The following is a 23,243-nucleotide window of genomic DNA, read 5'->3' on the forward strand; positions in this document are numbered from 1 at the left end:
AAGAGCATAGAAGTGGTGTAAACATGTTCCTACACACTGGCTGCTTTGCTGTAACTGTCCAAGCACCTGCTCATGCCATAACTAAATCAGCTTGAAGTTGCTTGCACTGAACTGATGGAATGGGGTCATCTGAAAGGCGGGGGGATGGGTGTCATCATTTGGGTAAATGATACTTTTCTTGACATTGTGAATATTTTGACATTTTAATTAGAGGGAGAAATAATGCAACATGATGATTTTTCTACATCAAGTAAAGCAGGGTATTTGCATGGTTTTTGTTCACCTTTGAAAATTCTATCCTCTCCTTAACTTGTCTCATTGTTCTACAAAAACTTCACAATCGTACAGCATTTGTGTATTATAGAGAACAGAGTTAATAGGCAAAATCAAATCCAGAGAACAGAAATTTACAGTGTGACCAATAAGGGTGCTGAGGAACATGGCAGAGTGGTACAGAAATCTTAATTCTAATGTGCTTTTTTTTTTTAAAAAAAAAATCAGTTAGCCTCTTACCATAACTGTGACATAATTTGTATGTGCTAATTTGCTTGTAAATGTCACTCTAGAAGACATTCAAGAATACGAATATGAATCTGTTCTCAAAAACCGATGTCTCATTTTCTGTCCTCTCTAAGGCTTTATTCATGCTCTAATTCTGTTGCTAAATCAGTTAGCAGTGTCTGTTGTTTCTTCCCTTAGAAATTATTTTTTCTTTAAGTTGTTGTTGCATAACAAATCAAAGCACAGAAAACTTTAAGACATACTTGTCAGATGTGCAGTATATTCATTTTTTAAAACAAATGATGCTGTTAATCTGCTAAAATCTCAGATGAGTGCCTTATTAAAATCTTCAAATTTTATAGTGCCCATTAGTAAATACGTGAAGTAAGAACATTACCAGTCAAAATTCTCTGTTTATTCAAGTGTAAATGGATATTTACAAAATATATGTTGGTTTACAGCCAGGATTCTGAAATACAGCACTGTCAGTTAGGGATATACAGTTGTAATAAGGAGGCAATGAGCTTTTCAGAGAAATTGTCTTTTCTTTCCTTTACTATCATTTAATTCAAGTTTTTGGTCTGCTTGATGAAAACATTAAGGTTAAAAGGTTAAAAGTTACCATCTTACTTGAATGCATGAGAGAGGGAGAATAGTGTTGCAACCCTTTCATTGTCAGTAATACTTGCCTAGAGTTCATCAACTAAAAGAAGCTTGATTATTATTATTAAATATTATTATATTTAATTACTAATTTTTGTATGTGTGTATATAACAAATCCTTTCTTAACTTAAGAATCAGTGTACTAACTTTGACTATGTTGTGTTGATTAAACATCTCATTTTTCCATAATTAACAAAATCATTTATCTTACTGGCTTCTTATATGTTTGTATATAGGTCTACAAGGAAACTTAACTTGTCTGTTTTACGAACCAGTACTTGTTAATGATTCATGTAAACCAAATTAGTGTACTACACTAAACTTGACTTTTTTTGTTGTTGTTGTTGTTTTTTGTTTTTTTTCTCCCTTTCCTTGCAGAGCTGGAGTGGACCAGAGAAATTACTTGCTTTAGATGAACTTATTGATAGTTGTGAACCAACACAAGTAAAACACATGATGCAAGTAATAGAGCCCCAGTTTCAAAGAGACTTCATTTCCTTGCTCCCAAAAGAGGTGAGAAAAATGGGTTAACATGGGACAATGTAGTCCCAATCTGCCACCTTTTAAGTACTTCTGTGCTAATTATGGCCTTTGGCTTTTTTATTAACTTAGTGCTGTAAACTGATGTTAAAGAGGGCTGCAAGTTGATACACTGTCCTAATATAGTAACTGTAATTTCAGGTTAACATACATTTGTATTTCAGTAAGCTTTCAGATACTAGGAGATGTGGATGACTCCTTCAAACAAACCCCAGTGGCTTTAAAAATACCTATGTATCTTAGTTGGGCTGACTATGCTTGTTATTTTGAGCACTAATTCTATTAGAGCTTGCATATACAAAATTTCCTTCTGGATACAAGAAGTCACTGCACGTTATTCTGTAAGTATAAGCATTATTGTTTAATGTATTGTTGGTCTTTTTTTTGTGAATGCTATCTTTATTTCAAACAACCTGAGCCTTAAACACTTTACAAAAGAAAAGTAAAACCAGGAAAAAAGAAAAAAACTTTTTTGCTGAGGCTAGAGCCAAGCCCTAGTTAAGCAGATACTTGGAGTATATTCTTTGACTGCAAATCAGATACGCTTTGTCAGGTTAAACAAAAACTAAGATTTAGATTAAAATGTTTGTGGGTTTAAGCATGTGCAACTAAATGTTGCCCAAGAAGAATAACTCTTGATATCTTCACAAGTAGAACATGAAAGTGGATATAAAAGCTTATAAATCTAGTTTGCTACAGTTATTAGCCCCTGACCTCAAATAATCTTTGGGAATGGGAACCGGTTTTGTTGTTTGGAGTGGGCAGGAAATTTGTATTTTTCAGATCCGCTATAGGTTGCGTTTTTCTTGTGAAAATTTTCATAGTGAGTTTTGGTATTTGTAAGTCTTCATTTACTAACACATTCGAAATCAAGTTTTTAGTTTTTATAGATCCTCTGGTGCTAATATTTGATTGTTATGTTTGATATGATCTTATTAATCATGAAGATGACTTACTTTCGTATCTCCATTTCTTGACATTCTTTTTGGAGTGCATCCTATTTGTGAAATATTTAGATATAAATCACTCTTCTTTCCTTTAATACAATACCATATCTTCAAGAATTAAGAAACGATGTCACAGACTTCCCTTTGGTTTTGCTACTTAGCTTTTAGTCAGGTTGGAAGCAATTTATTCCATAAATATTAATTTAGTACACATGATGTGAGAGGAATATTTACAGAAAAGCTTTCCATGGTAGCCCTCTTCGTATATATGTAGAGGACACGGAACCAGGGGGTGGAGTGCTACAAAAAGTAAGTCCTCTACCTTGCTGCCTGTTTCTAGAGAAGCTGCCCAAAGCAGCCTTACTTCAGAAGCAGATGAAGGAAGCAACACTTCATATTTTGAAAAGGCAATATATTTTGTCATCTCTCCATTTACTACATCTGGAAATTGAGTACATGTAATAGACAGTAATTCACAGTTTAGTTGCCTATGTGTGATTTAGCAGCAAAACTAACCCAAGTATGACTAGCAATCTGGTTATGTTGTGACCAGTGATCATGTTATGTTATTTTAGTAATTTCTTCACAGAAAAGGTATGCTCTTTAGCTGTAAAACTCTTTACCTTTTCTTTATTTTTCTAGATTCCCTTGTAAACTACTTGTGTTTAATTTAATTATATTTTTAGTGTTCTTTCTTGCCTGTTGAAACCAGGCTATTGCCAGGTGCCTAGCTTCATGAAAGGCTGACTTCAACAGTTAGGCTGGCTTAAGAAATCATTTTTCCTTCCTCACCCTCAGTCACTGCCATCCTTTTACTAAAATTAACTGAGTTAAACATACACAAGAACAAAACCCCCACCACGAAATTCATCTCCACCATCTCCTCTCCTTTTTGAAGATTATTATTAACATAGAGAGTTCTTCAGTGATTCTGATTTATGGCTTTTCCTCTCCCCAGCTACTCAAACTGGGTCAAATAGGGGTGACATACTGAGCTGTGGGTGCAAGAAGAGGCTGGTAGGGTCAGTAACTCTGTAAACAGGCTTCCCTATCAAAGCAAGTATCCTGTGAAAATGCACTCTCTGAGTTGTCTCTCTGCATTAGTACCTATGGCTGTCTGTCTATCTGCAGTATTGTCACATGTAATGCTTTGACTTTCCTTTAGCTTAGCAGAAAATGAAGTTGATTTGGATAGGAGGGCTCTCCTTCAAAGATGTATTCAGCAATGGGAAGACAGTGCTTAATACCTAAATAACCAAGAAAACGTTTGCTTTCTTTCTGAGGAAACAGGCAGTCAAACAGCTAATCATCTCAAATGGATATTCTGCTTTTCTACTGAGACATGACAAATAATCATTGAAATTACTCATTTGTGAAAACCAGGTTTAGAAATTGACCAAAGAAATTTTGTGGGTGCCATACGTATGTGAATGAGAGTGAGAGACATCATTCAGTATTATTAAAACTACAAAGGGAAATAGTCCTAAATACAGTTGAGTTTAAGGCCAGATATTTGCTGGACTAGGTCCATGGGCTGAGACAAAGGAATACCTTTTTTTGTTGTTGTTGTTGTTGTTTTTGTTTTGCACTGCTGATGCTAGTCAGCTGTGGACTGTGTTGACCCCAATATATTTATCCATATATAGTCTAAAATAATGCTACCCATATGTAACCTACTTTAAAATCAGTTGGCTCACAGGTTTTAATTAACATCATCATCTTCAGCAAATGTCTGTACCTGTACAGGAAGGACATACATTTAACAAAGCTTTCTGTCAGTTAAAGAACATCCAGCATAATGGAAGGGATATATATTGTGTTTTGAGTCTTGTTGCATGCAAGACACACTGATGTGAGTTAGGAAAGTCCACTTCTTAAATCATTTTGTCTATCAAGAATTAAGGACAGAAAGTCTAACAGGGCAGGTCCAGTTTCTGCTCTTGTAATAGAGGTTTTCACCCCAGATCCTAAATTTTGACTCCAAAACTGAGTAGGGACATAATGATTTTTCCTGAACTTTATAGCTTAGGATGCATAAGGGATCTGATGTGCAACTTAGACACACATCACTCAAGTGTGGAACCTTAAGTACTTGACATGAGCAGCAGGTGATGACTTGCCAATAAGGTATGTGTGCGATCAAAACGTAAACAGTTCTGGCATACTGAATTTTTATTCCCTTCCCAGTCACTGAGTGGTCTAGATTACTAACAGTAAATGCTTCTCATGTAATAAGGTCAAAAATCTGCTGACATCAGCAGCCTACAATTATGACTTCCTTTCTGAATTTCAGTCTGTGCTTGTTTGAAGGGCAAATTCTATTTATATAAAAATAAATATAAATATTTCCAGCTAAAAAATAAATAAATAAATCCTAAACAGAAGGAGGTATGTCAAACAGACATAAAAGTGGATGATCTGATTTCCCTGACAAGTTTCACATTCTAGTAGTTACTGACAGAGCCCAATATTTCAGAATATAAATAGTTTTGTGCTTCACTTACTTATCAATATTGTTGCCTCTGCAGAGTTGTTTGCCATGGAAAGGGCTTACCTACCACTTACATTTTTATTTTCAATAACTGCTAGATACATCGCTCCTGTCCAGTGGAAAAACTAGTTATTTGTGAGACCACTAAGGATACTGGTTTCTGTATTTTGGATTGTGTTTTAGATACTTCTGCCCCATTCAAGAGTCCACCACATAGGAAGACTTACGTGGAGATGCAAGTTTTTATCAATCAATCAGGGTTGTTACATGGCTTAGCGTAGTCAACTGAGCTCTGAATTCCTCTAATTTTATCACATGGAAAAGTCTAGCTTCACTTCATCAGTTCACTGCTTACAAGGATTTCACATGCTTGTTTGGAAACACACTGAGTACAATATCAAAGTCATATATTTCAATTCCTTCAGCATCCAAGTCCATAAAACTCCCCACAACATCACTTAATATTTTGCATTCTAGTCAGAAAACAAGTAATGAGCATACTGGATTTTCTACAGCTATGGACTACTTTTGAACTCGAGTACACACAGTATTTACTTTTCTGTATTCAGGCATACTGAGTGGCATTCTTCATCACAGCACACGTCTTTTCCATTTTCTCTTGTTATGGCTGGTATATATTCTGGTTATAAACTCACAAAATAACTTCTTGTAGCATGTTTATTAGTTAATTTAACTTAGAGATAATTATTTCAATACCTCTATTAATGGTTCAAAGTCATATGGACTACTTTAAAAAAAAATCATAGCAGCCAGTCATTTCACCTAGCTTCTTGTAAATAATCTACATTTTTCATATTATATGTATGGATTTAGTTATTTAAAATGTTTGTTATATTTTTCAGGTGCCCACTGGAATAAACTAATTCTGTTTAGTTTCTGAGATAGCTTATTAATACATTATTTCAGTTTTCTTCTTTGAAACAATGCAGAAAACACTTTTTTTTTTTTTTTTTTTTTTTTTTTTTTTTTTTTAACAGCTGGCACTGTATGTGCTGTCATTCCTGGAACCCAGGGACCTTCTGCAGGCAGCCCAGACATGCCGTTACTGGAGAATTCTGGCTGAAGATAATCTTCTCTGGAGAGAGAAATGCAAAGAGGAGGGTAAGGCTAAGCAAAAAGATGAATGTAATGGTCAAAGTGCTGCTGTCATAAGCAGTGCACGTCTGGGGCATTTATCTTCATTTACATAATAAGCTTAAAGTTTTAAGAAGGGAATTCAGGTGACTTTAAATTTACAGCTAGCGATGTCTTGACCTGTGTGGTACGTATCTTTGTTGAAACTAGGGAGTAGAAATAATCCATGGAGTACTAGAAATGAAACTAGACTGAATTTTCAACATCCTATTTATATATACAGGATATATACTCTCTCTCTATATATAGTGTGTGTGTGTGTGTATATATATATATATATATAGTATAGTGAGTGTATGTTTTTAAAATACAATTATTACTGCTTTTTTTGAGGATTATTTTTATTGAAAATACAAAGAAAACAAGTGAGATCTGAAATGTAAAAATGATAGAAATACAGTCTTGCAGATGGTAAATAACATGGAGGAAATCTGATGTATAGTGGTAAGGTGGAAAGGAGGATAGTGTAATTTCACGTCAGCTGTAGGAAAATTAACAGAAATTTCATGGTTGGGGCTGGGGGCAGAAGATGGTAACTTCATCGCATAGAGAGGGACACACATTCCATAAGCTGCACTGATAGCACCTGCTCATGCCAGATCAAGAGAATACGGTGCTTCAGCAGTAATATGAGTGGGCAAGACAAGGCTCTCAGGAAAGCAGCCACATATTTGGAAACAAGAAAAACTGAACATTATATTTTATGCAAGATTACATGAACAAGGATACAGTTTGACTGGGGGGGAGGGGTAAGGCAGAGCATGTGCGTGTGACTTTAGAGCATTATCCTTGTTGGACATGCACAAATACAAGTATCTATCTGCCCAGCCTGCCTTAGAGGACCTGGAGACAAGGACTTGTGAAGGGTCTGTGCAAAGGTATTAAAAAAAAATGACAATATGAATGTAACTGGGTATTTTTAAAGGAGCCTAAATTAATGAGTTATTCTTTTGCAGCAGAAACCAGGTGTCTAACCTCTTAAATCTTTCAAAAGATTTTCCTCTTAACAAATTTCAGTGAGCCATACAGTAAGAAGGAGGACAGAGTGAGAAGAAAGTGAAAGGTCAGGAGGAGAATGATTCTAGATTTATGAGCTTAGAAGTGTAAATAAGTATGACTAGGCCTGAGAGCACAGACGAACAAAAACAAGACTTTAGACTTTGAGGTGCTCAGGCATATGAAGTAGCAGTTCTTTCAAGACTTGTAGGTAGAAGCACCAGAAAAGATGCAGAAGAGAGCAGGAGAGAAGAGTGACATCCACATACTGACAAGACTTGTGCGAGTAGTGAGATGAGTAAGGAGAGCAGGTGCACAGAAAGGGAATCATAAGAAAAGCTGTAGTAGCAAGGATAAGCAAAGCACCTACCTTTTAAGTGTAAATACAGAAAGGGAATAGCTATACTTAAATTCAGGCCAGGAGAGAACTGTGCTTGAAGCACATAGCCTGTTAATCAAAACAAGAATTAACAGCAATACAAGAGTGAGAGCCCACACTAAGAAAGACGCTGAAGACGTATGACCAGAGAGGAGTGGTAGTTCATTGGTCTACAGAAAGGAAGGTTTATTTTTTGAAGGACTTTGAAAGGAGAATACAAGTGGTTATGGGATTTGTTGCAGAGAACCCATTTGAAAGAGGCAATGTTCTGCTACAGTTCTCTCAGAAAAAAGGGGACCTGAAGACAAGCTAGTAGATTGCTAGCAAAGAATGATGAATGACAGCATTTCAACCACACGATCAGGATAATGATTATGATGAACAGACAAGGAAAGATGTAGTAGAGCTGAGGGGCAGGATGGTGTCACTGGCACAAAATGCAAATATCGGTATGTAGAAGACCAGCAGAGTTCTCTTAGGAGGTCGTTGGGTCAATGTAATATTTAATTTCAGTGGACTGTAAAGGTTTGGGAGGGAGAGTAGGTGTTTGATTTGGGGTAGACTTCTCCTTCTCCCCTGCCCCCTTTCTTTTTAATTCATTTTAGGAATTGATGAACCATTACATATCAAGAGAAGGAAAGTAATAAAACCAGGCTTTATACATAGTCCATGGAAAAGTGCGTATATCAGGCAACACAGAATTGATACCAACTGGCGGCGAGGGGAACTTAAATCTCCTAAGGTAAGTTTCTGAGCTATGTACAAGGTGCTATGAATAAGCAGGCTCAACCCTTAGCTTTTTGTGGAGTGTTTTTTATCTGGGATAAGCCGGCCCATCAATGCATGCAAAACTGTAACCTTTTTACAGGAAAACAGTAATTTATGTTTTAGCTTACCCTGTTTTTAAACTAATTTCTGAGCACCTTATTAGCAAAGCAAAATGTGATTCTTTGTACAGCAGAATTCCTTCACTGCCACTTAAAAAAATTGTATAATACAATTTAATTTGATATTAATTATTTAATTAAAATTTATTTAATATTAATTTAATTATATAATAATGCCTATGTGCAAATGTCAGTGTTTATGAAGGAGATACTTATAATATCAGAGACTTGATGGGAAATACTTACTTAAAATTAAGTATATAAGCACACATGTATGCACGTGTGCACACACACACACAAACGTATGTTTGTAGATGTCCCAATGTGAATATTTGATGCTATGTCCCAATATGAAAATATTTCACAACTATTCTGTGATTGTCTCCTGCTTTGTTTTCATAGACGCTTGTAGAAATTGAACAGCACAGGACAGTAACTTCATTCCTTGTTAAGATTTTTCTATTTTTTAAATTTTGAAATATTTTAATGATGACGTTGATACTGCAGTCTTATTGAATCTTTTCTAATACAAAGATATGAAGCAATACTTCTAACCTCTTGTGAAATAAAATACCAACACTCTAATCAAACCTGGTAATGAATAATGAATAGCTAGAAACATGAAGAAAAAGCAGATTCAAATCCTTTTAAGTAAAGTCCCTATTTTCCTGCTTACTGTTCAACAAAATAATAAAAATAAGAACAAAGAAATTCCTTTTAAAAACCTATGAATATATCCTGCTGTTTATTTGGCCATGACTTACTTACTTACTTACACCTCTGGCAGCAGTTCAGTATTTCTTGCCTTGATACGCTACATCAAGTTATCTTGGAATTATTATTAAAATTACTGCCCCAGGCATTATCCAAATGCCCATTTCACTTCTGTGAACATTTTGAAAAGTATTCAGATATGTTAAATAAAAAATTCCCTGTCTTACATATTCTGATAAGCATTTTTCCCTCTGTTGCAGTAAAATATACTAATTTATCCTATTTCTATCAGTGATTTATCCTGGTATGTTTTAGAAGATTTAGAATAACTGTAGTATGCTTGATAAGCAATGCAGTATTACTTGATGAAGAAGGAAAACACCTTCCTTGCTCCCAGCTGGCAGCATTTACTTGACATGTTAGACTTGACATGCGGGATTAAGGGACCTTATTATTTTTGAAGCAACTCTAGCATACTATAATTTATGAATCAGAATAGCACTTTGTTTTTCCTGCTTATCCCTAATCTCTTGGGTCAAGTTGTGAATGTACATTTTCATGTTCTTCGTTGTCAGGTGCTCAAAGGCCATGATGATCACGTGATCACATGCCTTCAGTTCTGCGGTAATCGAATAGTGAGTGGCTCAGATGACAACACATTGAAAGTTTGGTCAGCAGTTACAGGCAAGGTGAGTTGATTATTTCTTACAAATGAGCTACCAGGAGAGCACTGATATGTCAGAAATAAACTTTCATCAGACCACACTGCAGAGTGGTCTTGTCTTGTGCAAGAATCAGAAAAAATACTAGTAAATATTTGTTCATCCTTTCCTACACAGAAATGAGTCTTTTCAAATCAAGTAACCTTGATGTGAAATTATGATGCTGCTCATGTTACTCTTGGCATGTATCTTTGTTCTCTTGGCAATTCCTCTATTCTTGTGGAGTCACTTGTGACATGTATTCTAGAGTATTTGGACAGATACATTACTTTATATTCCTTAATTTAGCCTGCCTTTATACATCTGAATCTCTCTTTCTCTCTCATCTTCTACTATTCTTTTTGAAGTTTTAAGTTATTGAAAATTACTGAAGTTATTGAAATGGTGCATTCATTCTACTGTCTCAGTCTTCAAATACATAGTTTGGTTTTTTTTTTCTGTCTAAGCTGCTACACTGCTAAGCTACAAAAAAACCCTTCTAACTTAGGTTTAAATATTTCCTATTAAATTAGATCCAGTTCAGGCAGGAATTTAATATACTTCAATAATTTAATTTTGGCTTAGAGAAGCAAAACAGTATGTATCAAAAAGACAGTACCAAACATTTCACTCGTGTTAGAACATCACATCTATTCAGGACACAGTTTTTGTTTTAAGCTGACTAACCATACTCCAAGTGTGTAGAAAGGCCTCAGGGAAATAGAATTTTTTTCCTTCTAACCTAGTATTTAACTCGGTTTGTTTTAATGATACAGTTATATCAACAACCGGATAGCTATTGAGGATAACATGTTTCAGGCATAAAAGGTATCTATCTGCTTTAAAATATTCAGGTTGAATGTATTAGGCATTTGTCTTTGCATGCCTAGAAGTTCCTTGACAGGACTGTAAATACTGCTATGGGGAAGAATAAAATAAATTAAAAGCAGTAGGTAGCCTCACCTTACCTCTGTAGGCTTCCCTGCAACAAACTGTCTAGTGAAGGAAGCCATGTTAAAATTAACACTTCTTTTTTTTATTTAAAAGGACAGGTTAGCCTCAAGTGAAAAATACTTGCTATGTATCAACACCCTCTCAAAAGCAAAATATTTCTTTCTTTAATACTTAATCACACCAGCATGACTTACTTATCAATATACGTTCATTAATTTTTTTGAAAGTAATTACAAAACCTACTATGACTATTTTCCCCAGACCTTAAAGAAAGAGAGCTAAAAATACTATGTGAAAGAAGGAAGATTGCTCTGTTAGCCCTCATACTTTCTGATGCTGAGGAATTAATTATGTAAATTTAAAAAGAAAAAAAAGTTTGATTTCTGCAGATGTGTGCGAATGAATGTGACTACAATATTAACCTTATACTCAAGAGGTGTTAACACTCAAAATAAGGATTCTTTCTGCTTACTTCTTTAGAAGGATGATTTCTTCAGATATGAATAAATCAGAGAAATTAGAAAGAAAATGTTTACGAGCTGTTTAAGAATATTTTTGCTAGATGCTGCAAGAGCCAGAATCAAAGGAAGCAGAATTCTTTAAAAACAGTAGCAGCTTCATTTAGAGAAAACATGAGGAACAGCTATGAACTGAAAAGGAGGAGTTGATAGCAAAGAAATAAGCTAGAAGCCAGGAAAAATGGTAAGAAATGTTAAAGAACAGGAAATCTATGCACAGCAAAAAAAGTAAGGAACTTTTCTAACATATTTGAAAAGGATTTTAACAGCAGAAACTTCTTGAACTATCACTGATACAGAAAAGATTTTTTGTATTTCTGCTCTGTTTTTTGAGAAAATTCACGAGATGTAAATACAGCATGCAGTGATGATAAAACAATTTATTTCAACAGAAACTCACAGGATGTTAAACTACTACTACCAAAGTCAGGCGTTTTTATTACAGTAGATCCAGATAGACTGTATCTATTTTTTTTTTCCCCCAAAAGCTACCTGAGGCATGCAGTTAGGGGTCTTTTTTTTCTTTTGTTTTTTTTCAAAAGGTATCAGAGTCCTGGAGAAGATCCAACAGATTGGCAGAAAGCTAAAATGTTTAATTTTTTAAATCAATATTTAATGCAATAAACTGAAAGACTGGGTAATTGGGATATATTATCTCAGAAAAAAAAATAATGGACTACTTTAAGAGGAGTCAGCTAACAGTTAAAGGAGGGCCATGGAAATTAATGCCACTCAGCATTAGGTTACAGAAAAAGACTATCAAAGTGTCTTGACCTCTGTTCTCATGCAGTTACAGGTTTGACAGATAAAAATAGATGGCTATGTATGTTATCACAAAGCTGTATCCCATGACACAATTTAAGAAAAAGGAGCAATGCAAAAATCAACATGGAACATACTTAAATGGATCAGAAAGCAGATAATTAACAGTTATTGTGTTGTTAATGTAAAAGCGGAATCTTAAATGGAGCGTGTTTCTAGTCGGGATTTGCTAGAATCTGTTCATGTCTGCACTAATTACTGCTTATAGATTGTTGGTTAAAAAACAACTACAAATATATGTATGTATAATCATCACTGATAAGCAATACAAACTGAGAGACAGAGACAGGTCATTGTTCCAGGGTGATCTAGGTTTTATGCATGTGCGAGCAAAACATGGTTTCTACGTGGTTAAAAAACAGTGTCATACATGTAGGATCAAAGAAGGTAGGCCATGCTTATGTAACATGAGATTCTCTCCTAGACAAGAGTATGTTTGAAACATGATTTCACAGTATTAGGGCTGTAGCTACAGCTTGTAGCATGTAATTTTTTTTGGATAACAAAAAAAAAATGAAACAATAGATGGTTTATATATTGGTGGTAAAACTTGCTTTCCTGTAGTTCTAACGTTTATGCTTCAAAAAAATACTGAGAAAAAACTGCAGTGACTCAGAAAGAATGCCAGCAAAAAGACTAACTCAAGGCTGCAGAAACATGACTTGTAATGAGAAATTTGGAAAGAGAGTCTAGTGCAACCAAAAGAAAGCTCATAGAGAAGCTTCATAATCATCAAAGTACCAACAATGCATAGAGAAATGTGATGAATATTTTCTGAAAGATGAGATTTTTTAGTTCAATTATGAAGCAATCTCTGGGAATCTTCTGGCTAATTATAGATGAACAAGATTACTGCTATCTCATAGGTTACTTTTTTGCTTTATGCATTCCTTGAATTTTGCTTCCACTCTGTCAACTAAGCAAAATATGTATTTTCAGTGTTTGAGAACACTAGTTGGGCACACAGGTGGAGTCTGGTCATCACAGATGAGGGACAATATTATCATCAGCGGATCTACAGACCGAACATTGAAAGTCTGGAATGCTGAAACTGGAGAATGCATACACACTTTGTATGGACATACCTCTACTGTGCGTTGTATGCATCTCCATGAGAAAAGGTAAGAGCTTGTTGAAAGCTACAGCCATAGTTTGGCTTATAATTTCCACCACGTTTATTGAATCCTAGAATGGTTCACATCAGAAGGGCCTTTTGGAGATCCTCCAGTCCAGCTCCCCCAGCTCAAGCAGGGTCATGTAGAGCAGGTGTCCTAGGACCAAATGCAGATGGCTTTTGAATATTTCCAAGGATGGAGACTCCATAACATTTCTAGGCAATCTGTCTTCGTGTTCCACCACCTTCACGGTGAAGAAGTGTTTTCTGCTGTTCAAACAGAATTTCCTGTGTTTCAGTTTGTGCCCATTGCCTCTTGTCGTGTCACTGGACACCACTGAGAACAGTCTGGCTCCTTCTTTATACCCTCTGATCAGGTGTTAATGCACATTGATAAGCTCTCCCTGAACGTTCACATCTCCAGGCTGAACAGTCCTAGTTCTCTTGACCTCTCCTTGTGTGACAGATGCTCCAGTCCCTTCATCATTTTAGTAGCCCTTTGCTGGACTTGCTCCAGTAGCAACATGCTTCTCTTGTACTGGGGAGCCCAGCAGTGGACCCAGCATTCCAGTTGTGGCTTCACCAGTGCTAAGTAGAGGGGCAGGATCACCTCCCCTGACCTGCTGGCAATACTCTGCCTAATGCAGCCCAGGATACCCGTGACCTTCATGGCCACAAGGACACACTGCTAGCTCATGGTCAACTTGTTTTTCACCAGGATTCCCAGGTCGTTCTCCACAGAGCTGCTTTTCAGCAGGTCACCCCCAGCCTATACTAGTGTTTGGGATTCTGCACATCGCTTTGTTGAACTTCATGAGGCTCATCTGCCCATCTTTCCAGCCAGTTGAGATCCCCGTGAATGGCAGCACAGCCCGCTGGTGAATCAGCAGCTCCTCCCAGTTTTGTGTCTTCAGCAAACTTGCTAAGGGTGCACTCTGTCCCCTCATCCAGGTCACTGATGAATCAGTAAGCTGAACAAGACTGGACCCAGTACTGACCCCTGGGAGATTCTGCTAGCTAGAGGTCTCTGACTGGACTTTGCGCCACTGATCACAACCCTTTAAGAGCCATCATTCAGCCAGTTTTCAGTCCACCTCACTGTCAGCTCATCTAGTCCATACTTCATTAGAAAATGCTTCTAAAATTTCGACACATAACCTAACATTGATTAAAACACGAAGCAGACATAGTAGTCAAACTAAACTACATAAATCAACACAAAGGAGATGATTAATAAGAAGCAAAAGTGCAACAGTGCTAATTAATTAAAGAACAGAAAATTGTTATGTACTTTAATGATCTACCTTATTTCAAAACTATTTTCTTTGTCATGCAGTGATCCAGTCTCCTACACTGGAGTAATTTTCTCCTTAACAACTTTTCATCAGTGTTACAAACTTACTTACTTGTTTTACAGACTGACTTTTTGTATTGTCTCTGCAGAATTTTGTTAAAAATTTAACCAGTTATATCATAGTTTCTGCTATAGCAAAGAGAGAGTAAGAAAGAAAGCTGTATTATTTGGTTAATGCATGAGGTATGCAACTCCATAGAGTTGTTGACAGAGTAGCCTTAGTTGTTGTTGGGGAGGGGGTGGTGGTTTGTTTTTTAGAATGCTGGGGTTTCATTTCCTACGCTAGCAATCACTGGAATTCCAGTAACATACTTCATTTCTGTTCTAGTCTAAAAAGGCTTTTAAAAGTATAAACCATACAAATCAAGCAGAATAACTGATCTTTAACTGAAAGTAAACCTTCTAGAGATCATCTTTCTTTAATTGCTGTATTTAGTTACATCATTAAAACAGCATGTTCACAGTACTGGCCTTGAGCTCGGCATGTTCATAAGCTTTCATACATGGATACAATGATCCACATTTCTTCTGACAGCATCATTTTGCTGTTCGGCACTGCAGTGCCTTTTAAAGACTGTTTGCTAACTATATGGAATACACGGCTCCTGAGAGGTGAGTAAGGCAAGGAAGGAAAAGACTCAAGTCATCTGCAGCCCTAAAAAGAGGTCAAACCGAACCAGATATATGGTGCCCAGTGGACTAATGCTATTTAGTATCCAAAAGAAATTTCGGCTTGTAATTAAGTTGTTTTAACACTTCTTATTTATCTAAGTACAGGAGGGGTTTTCTTGTTTCTCCAGAGTGGTCAGTGGTTCTCGAGATGCTACGCTGAGAGTTTGGGACATCGAGACAGGCCAGTGTTTACATGTTCTGATGGGCCACGTAGCTGCAGTTCGGTGTGTTCAATATGACGGCAGAAGGGTTGTAAGTGGTGCATACGATTTTATGGTCAAAGTGTGGGATCCAGAGACAGAGACCTGTCTGCACACACTGCAAGGGCATACTAACAGAGTGTACTCATTACAGGTATGTGGTTTTCATCTGTTGCTATAGTTTCCTAAAGTAGCATTTAAAGTCTGTTTATTTCACCTTATTTATGAAATTGTGGGTACCTATTCAGTATCACACAATCCACAGGAATATAGGAACGTCTGTGATATTCCCCTCTTCCTTCTATTTTGTTATGCTAGTTATATAGTGTTGTCTTCATTTAGAGACTTAAGTTTTTAGAGAAGCATCTTTTAAAGTATACAGTACAATAAGGCCCAAATCTCTGTCCCCACAAGTTGCACAGGTTTGTGGGTTGCTTTGTTTTGAAGTCTTGCATATATTTTGGAGCTATGTTTTTGGTTTCCCCACAGAAATTATAATGGTTGTATTTTAAATAAATTAGATGATAAAGTAGTTTAAAACATGCCAAAAATAAAGAAAAATTGGTTGGATTAATGTTCCGAATTATGCAGATCTGTTTATACTTATTTTGTAGTCACATCTAGTTCCAAACTGTAATTCACAGTAAAGCTGGACCTAAAATTTTAATGCCCCAGCAGGATGTAAATCTCCAGCCTGCTACTTCCTCCTCTTTGAGTAGAGGCCAGATCTGCAATTGAGAGGCTTTGTCAACAGTGACATGTTATTATAGATGTAGGTTATTACTGGTACTACTTTGTGGCACAGCTCTATTGCTTCAAGTCACCCTACGGTCCGTTAAAACTCTTCTGGCAAAAATGCACACAGACCTAATGGAGATTCTCCTTACCTTTACTAACCCAACAGATCAACATCTTCATTAACACAGTCAAAGCATCACTCCCAGGCACTGCGAGGACAAAGAAATTGATTTCATGCTTTTGTGCCTATTCTCACTGCAGTCTGGCAGGACTAAAAAAGTTAACAAAATTTAAAATTGTGTAATTGTATGTGAACATGTTCTAATCTGCTTCACAGCACAGAAACTAAAGCTCAGTGCTAGAGACATTTTTCATAAATGGTTTCATCAAAAGCTATTTCTCTCCTTCACAGATTAAATATGAACAAATTACCTATTTGCCATTCTTTCTAAATAGGAAAATCTCCAGTCCTCCCCTTAACAGTCATATGCTGAGGAGTATTCTTTAGACAAGCAGCAAACAAGTTGAAAATGCTGTAATATAGAGCTCTTAAAATATTTAAGAAAGTTGTAGTTCATCTACTGCAGTTTGGGAACAGTGTTTCTGTTACTACGCCTTACTCTCACTAGTTGCTCTTATTTTGGCTGATGGATATTCATGGGTCTTCATGTCTCGTTCTGATGCTACAGTAATACGGACCACCTGATTGGGTAGTGCTGCACACACAGATACTATTTCCTCTGCAAATACAGCATAGTATTCTAAAACAAAATTCTAGGGGGGCAGGTGACTATTGATGTTTAGAATTTTAGGCCTGAAATAGTCTGAAACAGCGAAACTTCTCAAATCAGACTGAAGGAAACACATGACCCCGTCTGTCCTTCCCATTCCCACCTTCAAGCAGATTCAATTATATCTCAACATTTGCCCATTTGCAGCTCCCTCTAACATTTTCCAGAGATCCTCATGCAACTGACCTAAGGCTACTGACCATGTTCACTTTCTTAGTCGCCTCTCTTAGGTACCTTTGTAATAATCCACACACTCTCTCTAGGGTGCATGGACAACAGCTTAAAACCACTGATCCAAACTATTATTTATTTAATTGTAGCAATAATGAGGATAAAGTTTTTCTTGATGCATGACGTCATTAAAAAACTCTTTCTGCATAGTTTGTGGATGTGGATTGCAGTTAATTTGCTGTGAGGAAAAGAAAATAGAATCTGTTGAATCAATCTTCTTTAGTTTAATCTAGGAAAGAAAAAACTTTCCATAGTTTTTCCACCCAAAAAGTCCGTTAGACTGCTTATCGTTCCTGTTGCTTTTATCTGAATTCATTTTTTTTTTTTTTTTGAAAGCAAGGTGCCCTAAACAGGATACAAAATTCTAGTCAAAGTCTCATCAATGCTTCTAAGAACAGAAAGGTTATTTTATATGCCTTACCTATTAGCATATCACTATTTCATAATGCCTCACCATCATTCTCCCAGGCTCCAGTTATGCCTTTATTCATTCCCACTCAAGCTCAGATCTCTGCAGTGGACTCTTGACTTTCATACTCTTTGCTTTGGGTCAGCTGTCACAGCTTAAATATCACCCAAATTCTAATGAAAATCCTAAATATCCAGACTCCTCTGGAACTCTCTTACACCCCTAACTACACCGTGAGCAAATTTTTGAACTGGATAGTATCCCTACATCAAATCTGTCCCCTTCTTTATGAAAATGTAGTGGAGACATCTGCTATTTCACATGACTTTTTACCATGTCATAGGAAAAAATCAGATTGGTTATACTGGTTCTCCCACAAATCTGTGTTTACTATAACTTCTCGCATTGCTAAGGGTTTAAAACCAGATTGATTATTTGATAGTACCTTCTGGAAAGGTTAAGCTTTCCAGAAGTTAAGCTGAAGGATCCACAATTCCCCATCTCCCATCAGCATCTCCTTCAGTAATGAAAGAAGTTGTATTTACCATCTGAACCTCATCTATCTTCCGTGAGTTCTCAAAGATAGCAGCAGATGTCTCTGAGACTGCCTTAAAACAGCTTGCCTTTTGCGGTTCTTCCCCATTCTTGATGAAGTTCATACTCAGTTGCTCCTGGTGCTAGCTTACATTCACATGTCTGAGGACTGAAGCAAGAAAAAGGTTGGACAGTTGGCCACATTTGGTGTTTCCTTCCTGCTGAGCATAAATGAACTTTTTGCTTGGCCTTCCTCTTGTTTCTTTATAGAATAGTGTTTTGTCATCCTTAATGGCTTTTGCTAGTTTTATCTTGTTTTGTGCCTTACCTTTCTTGTTTTGTCCCAGTATGCTCTTTCATACACATCTCTTGATCTAGTTTCTACTTACTGTACAATTCCTTGTGCTTTAGCCAAGTGAGTCTTGATAATTTACTACACTTCCTGCCTTTCCTTCACACAAGGATAGTTTGTGTCTTTAAGAAAGTGCCAGCTCCCCTGAACTCTTCTTCCTCTCAGAGACTAGATACATAAAAACCTCATGGGAAGGAAGTCTCAACTTACTGAAGTATTCCTCCTTGAAGCCTGCTGTTCTTATTCTACTGCTCTTTTTCCTTCTCCTTTTAAGAATCTTGGACTCTTATGTCATTGTCACTATCATTCAAGTTACTTTTTCACTCAACTTTATATTCTCTACACATTCATTCCTCTTGGTCAGAAGTGTCTCATCTCTTAGTTGATTTCTCTCTCTACATGTTCATGTTCTACATATTTCTGGTTCATATATAAATGAAGCAGCAAATACATACACACACACTCCAAGAATTCAGACAGCTGTGTTAGCTTGTATTGCTCTTGCAACATACATCTACAAAGTTAAAAAGTTCCTTACTGCACACAACTATGATTCAGATGGGGGGGGGGGAGGCTTAACAGCATTTTTCCTTTATCTTCCTGTTTTGGCTTTTGTACAGATGATTCTGGTTTAATGATGTTGCGCTTGTACAGCTTCAAGTCCCTCATGCTTGTGAAAAGCAAGTTCGACTTCCAGAACAAAATTTTTTACTGTTTCTTTGCTGTACGTTGTAGTATAGTCAGGATTGTGTTTGAAAATGTTGTACTGAATTATTCAAAAAACCCTCAGTCAAAAAACAACAGTCTTTTTCTCCTTGAACTGAGTACCTCATAGATCATGTCTGTAACAGGAAATTATGCTGACTGTGAATCACTTGCCCTGATACCAAACATGGCCATTCAGTGCTTACAATGAGTTCTTATTTTGTAATGCCATTTCCAAATATATCTAATGTTGCATTTAGTGAGTTAAATGCTTCATAGCCTTCTTCATACACAGCACATCATAAGACCCTAATATGATTGCTTGTAATAGATCTACCTTTCTTGTAGTTTGATGGTATCCATGTGGTGAGTGGATCTCTTGACACCTCCATCCGAGTCTGGGATGTGGAGACAGGAAACTGCATTCACACGCTAACAGGCCACCAGTCTTTAACAAGTGGAATGGAACTCAAGGACAATATACTGGTGTCTGGGAATGCCGATTCTACCGTCAAAATCTGGGACATTAAAACAGGACAGTGTTTACAGACATTGCAAGGTGAGCTTAAACTTCTCTGATGTAGATCAAGCCAAGTGCAGTTACCTATACTGTATATTCTATAAAAAAACTGTAAAAACTACATACAAAGTAACAACTACAGACCATTTACAAGTTAGATATTTTTTCTGATGACAGCTGTATTATCTTTCTTCAAGTTAGAAGAACAAAATGTATTTAATCTAATCTATTCAGATCACTTGCCTGTTATGAAAGGCAGATGGTCTGGGTTGATAGAAATTTGCTGCGGGTATATTAGCCTAATAAACCGCAGAAATATGTAGGAAATGGCATCTCAAAACAGTCTGTCAACGAATTTATTTAGGGGTCACTTGGATGTTTCCAAGGCTACTGATTAATTGGATTGGGAGGCAAAGCACACTGTCTGTTGCAATAAATCAAGAGAAATGAGTGGAAGACATTTCCTTTTTTTTATAAGGAAGAAAGATTTCCGTTTGCATTTTGATAGTTGCCACTCAGGCGTGCACATGAGCCCACTGTTTTCTTTCCCTAAACAGACAATGATGTCTTATATCATTCTCTTATATCCTACCCAGTATCCCTGAAATTAATTTCATCATAGACTCTACTGTTTTAGCTCTTCTTAAGTATTTACAGCTACTGACTGAAATTAATAGCGGCACCACCATTTTCTGTAATCGAGAATTAGGAGTGACCTCGTAGTAACCTCTTCAAAGAGGTTTGGAGATGAACACCTACAGGTTCTGTGGGCACCTCACTCCACATGGTTAGGTTCATTTGCACAGATTTCCAAGTGCACACTTGCCTCACTGTAACAGATCACCATAAAGAAGGAAATACTGGGCAGTTTTTCTATACTTACATTCGCTCTTTGAAAATACATGGACAAATCCTGAGTTAATACATCTAGTAGATAAACACCTGCATGCAAATATACAGGTATTTAGTTTATAGGCACTGCTGTCTGTTTTTGCTGTCTGATTACAAACAAAAATGTTTTGGTTTTAGGTCCCAACAAGCATCAGAGTGCTGTGACCTGTTTACAGTTCAACAAGAACTTTGTAATTACCAGTTCAGATGATGGAACTGTAAAACTTTGGGACTTGAAAACGGGTGAATTTATCCGAAATCTAGTCACATTGGAGAGTGGGGGGAGTGGAGGCGTCGTGTGGCGGATCAGAGCTTCAAACACAAAGCTAGTGTGCGCAGTCGGAAGCCGGAACGGGACTGAGGAGACAAAGCTGCTGGTGTTGGACTTTGACGTGGATATGAAGTGAAGGGCAGAAAGATGAATTTGTCCAAACATGTAGACGATGTTCTCCTTTCCCTCCCCCTGGAAAAAAAAAAAAAAAAAAAAAAAAAGAAAAAAGAAAAAAAAGAAAAAGGAAAAGGAAAAAAAAATCCCTTGTCCTTGGTGGTGCAGGATGTTGGCTTGGGGCAACAGATGCTAAAGACCTACAGACTACGAAGGAGAAGACAAAGATGACAAACTATAACTGACAAGAGAGGCATTTGCTGTCTCGTCACATAAAAAGGCTACACTTTTGACCACGGCAGCTTTGCAAAAATACGACTTTCTAAATGAAACCAGGTGCAATTATTTCTTTATTTTTCCTCCAAGTGCTCCTTGAGCAAATTGGAGGTTAAAAAAAAAAAAAAAAAGTTACAATTCTTGTTAACAGGTTATTTTACCACAAAGATCTTGAGAGAAACTGCACATGCGAGGCTGCTCGTGCACCCCTGGGCCACCCTGAGCAACACGCTCTCAGCTGGCCCCGCTCGGAGCGGGGGGTTGGGGTTGGACCGGCTGACCTCCAGAGGTCCCTTCCAACCTCTACGACTTTCAAAAACTAGAGAGCATCTGCAATGAAAAAAAAAAAACAAAAAAAACAAAAAAGGTCCATTCCTGGTGTGGAAAAGCTAAAATATTACTGTGAATTGTTTTGTACAGTTTTATCAGAGCTTTTTCTTTTTTCCTTTTCTTTTTTTCCCTTTTTTTTTTTTTTTTTTTTTTGCCAACCATTGCCAATGTCAATCACAGTATTAGCCTCTGTTTAATCTATTTACTGTTGCTTCCATCTACACTCTTCAATGCATAAGTTGCTCTGAGGTGGCAAGTTGTCCTGGGTTTTGAGAGTCCTCTGATGGATTTAATTCGCAATGCTGGTGCTAGAAGTAGGTCTTCAATTACGGGATTGTTGTCCCACCCCTGTACTGTATTCCCAGTGGCCAAACTTATTTATGCTGCTAAATGAAAGAAAGAAAAGCAAATTATTTTTTTTTATTTTTTTTCTGCTGTGACGTTTTAGTCCCAGACTGAATTCCAAATTTGCTCTAGTTTGGTTACAGAAAAAGACTTTTTGCCACTGAAACTTGAGCCAACTGTGCCTCTAAGAGGCTGAGAGTGGAAGAGTTTCAGACAATTAAGAGTGAAGTTTGCCTGCAAATAAAGAATTGAGTGTGTGTGCAAAGCTTATTTTCTTTTTTCTGGGCAAAAATTAAAACACATTCCTTAGAACAAAGCTCTTGCAGCCTGTTCTGTGGGGAAATTTTTCTTTATGAGGGCTGTGGTGAATGGAATGAACATACATTAAAAAAACTGACAAAATTTTTAAAAAATATTATAAAATACAAAAATGAAAATAAAGTTGCTGGTCAGTCTTAGAGTTTTACAGTATTTGAGGAAAAAAACAACTGTTACAGTTATTGCTGGGAGGAACTGACAGAGCAAAAACTTAAGTTTTTGTATAGTTGTCACATGCAAACAAAACGAAAAATGAAAGAGTCAAACGGTTTGCCTCATTCTCCAAGAGCCACAACTCAAGCTGAACTGTGAAAGTGGTTTAACACTGTATCCTAGGTGATCTTTTTTTCCTCCTTTTTTTTTTTTTTTGTTTTTGTTTTATTTATAGTCTGATTTAAAACAATCAGATTCCAGCTGGTTAATTTTAGTTATGTAACAACCTGACATGATGGAGGAAAACAACCTTTAAAGGGATTGTGTCTATGGTTTGATTCACTTAGAAATTTTATTTTCTTATAACTTAAGTGCAATAAAATGTGTTTTTTCATGTTAGTTTGTCTTTTTTTTCCCTTCTACTTCTTGTTGTGAGTTTAATATTATTATATAGCCTATGAAATCTAAATCAGGTCAAGTTTCTCAGCTTACTGGTAGATACTAAAATACCTTGCAGGATTTTTTTTATGTAACACTTCTGCAAACAGGTGCATGAGTGTGCTCTGCTTCCACTGCCATAGAGAATTTATCACATGGGCTTCAGCAAACATGCAGGAAAGCCATTAGCTTCCTGTCACTAGGCACATGTTAGGATT

General features: G+C 36.7%; 1 protein-coding gene and 1 long non-coding RNA gene across 4 annotated transcripts in view; one reads left to right on the forward strand and one right to left on the reverse strand.

Moving 5' to 3' along the window:
- FBXW7 (F-box and WD repeat domain containing 7) overlaps positions 1–22,986 on the forward strand; it is a 186,550-nt gene extending 163,564 nt beyond the window's left edge. For both annotated transcript variants that reach the window (XM_062573862.1, XM_062573863.1), the window contains 8 exons: positions 1,544–1,678; positions 6,142–6,265; positions 8,279–8,415; positions 9,850–9,963; positions 13,209–13,390; positions 15,538–15,763; positions 19,718–19,928; positions 20,919–22,986. In XM_062573862.1, the coding sequence (XP_062429846.1) occupies positions 1,544–1,678; positions 6,142–6,265; positions 8,279–8,415; positions 9,850–9,963; positions 13,209–13,390; positions 15,538–15,763; positions 19,718–19,928; positions 20,919–21,187 (1,398 nt within the window). In that variant the 3' untranslated portion in view covers positions 21,188–22,986. The remainder of the gene's footprint in view (positions 1–1,543; positions 1,679–6,141; positions 6,266–8,278; positions 8,416–9,849; positions 9,964–13,208; positions 13,391–15,537; positions 15,764–19,717; positions 19,929–20,918) is intronic.
- Positions 6,100–23,243, reverse strand: part of LOC134139456 (uncharacterized) — a 54,627-nt gene continuing 37,483 nt past the window's right edge. The window contains exons 3-7 of one of the 2 annotated variants that reach the window (XR_009958166.1): positions 20,980–21,243; positions 19,707–19,887; positions 18,324–18,481; positions 16,497–16,556; positions 6,100–6,239 (exon numbers count right to left, since the gene is read on the reverse strand). This is a non-coding gene — a long non-coding RNA (uncharacterized LOC134139456). Of the gene's footprint in view, positions 6,240–11,823; positions 14,542–16,496; positions 16,557–18,323; positions 18,482–19,706; positions 19,888–20,979; positions 21,244–23,243 lie in introns of those variants that run through there. The other variant, XR_009958165.1, reaches the window with a different exon arrangement.

The sequence above is a fragment of the Rhea pennata genome, chromosome 4, assembly GCF_028389875.1.
Source record: "Rhea pennata isolate bPtePen1 chromosome 4, bPtePen1.pri, whole genome shotgun sequence".
NCBI lineage: Eukaryota > Metazoa > Chordata > Aves > Rheiformes > Rheidae > Rhea > Rhea pennata.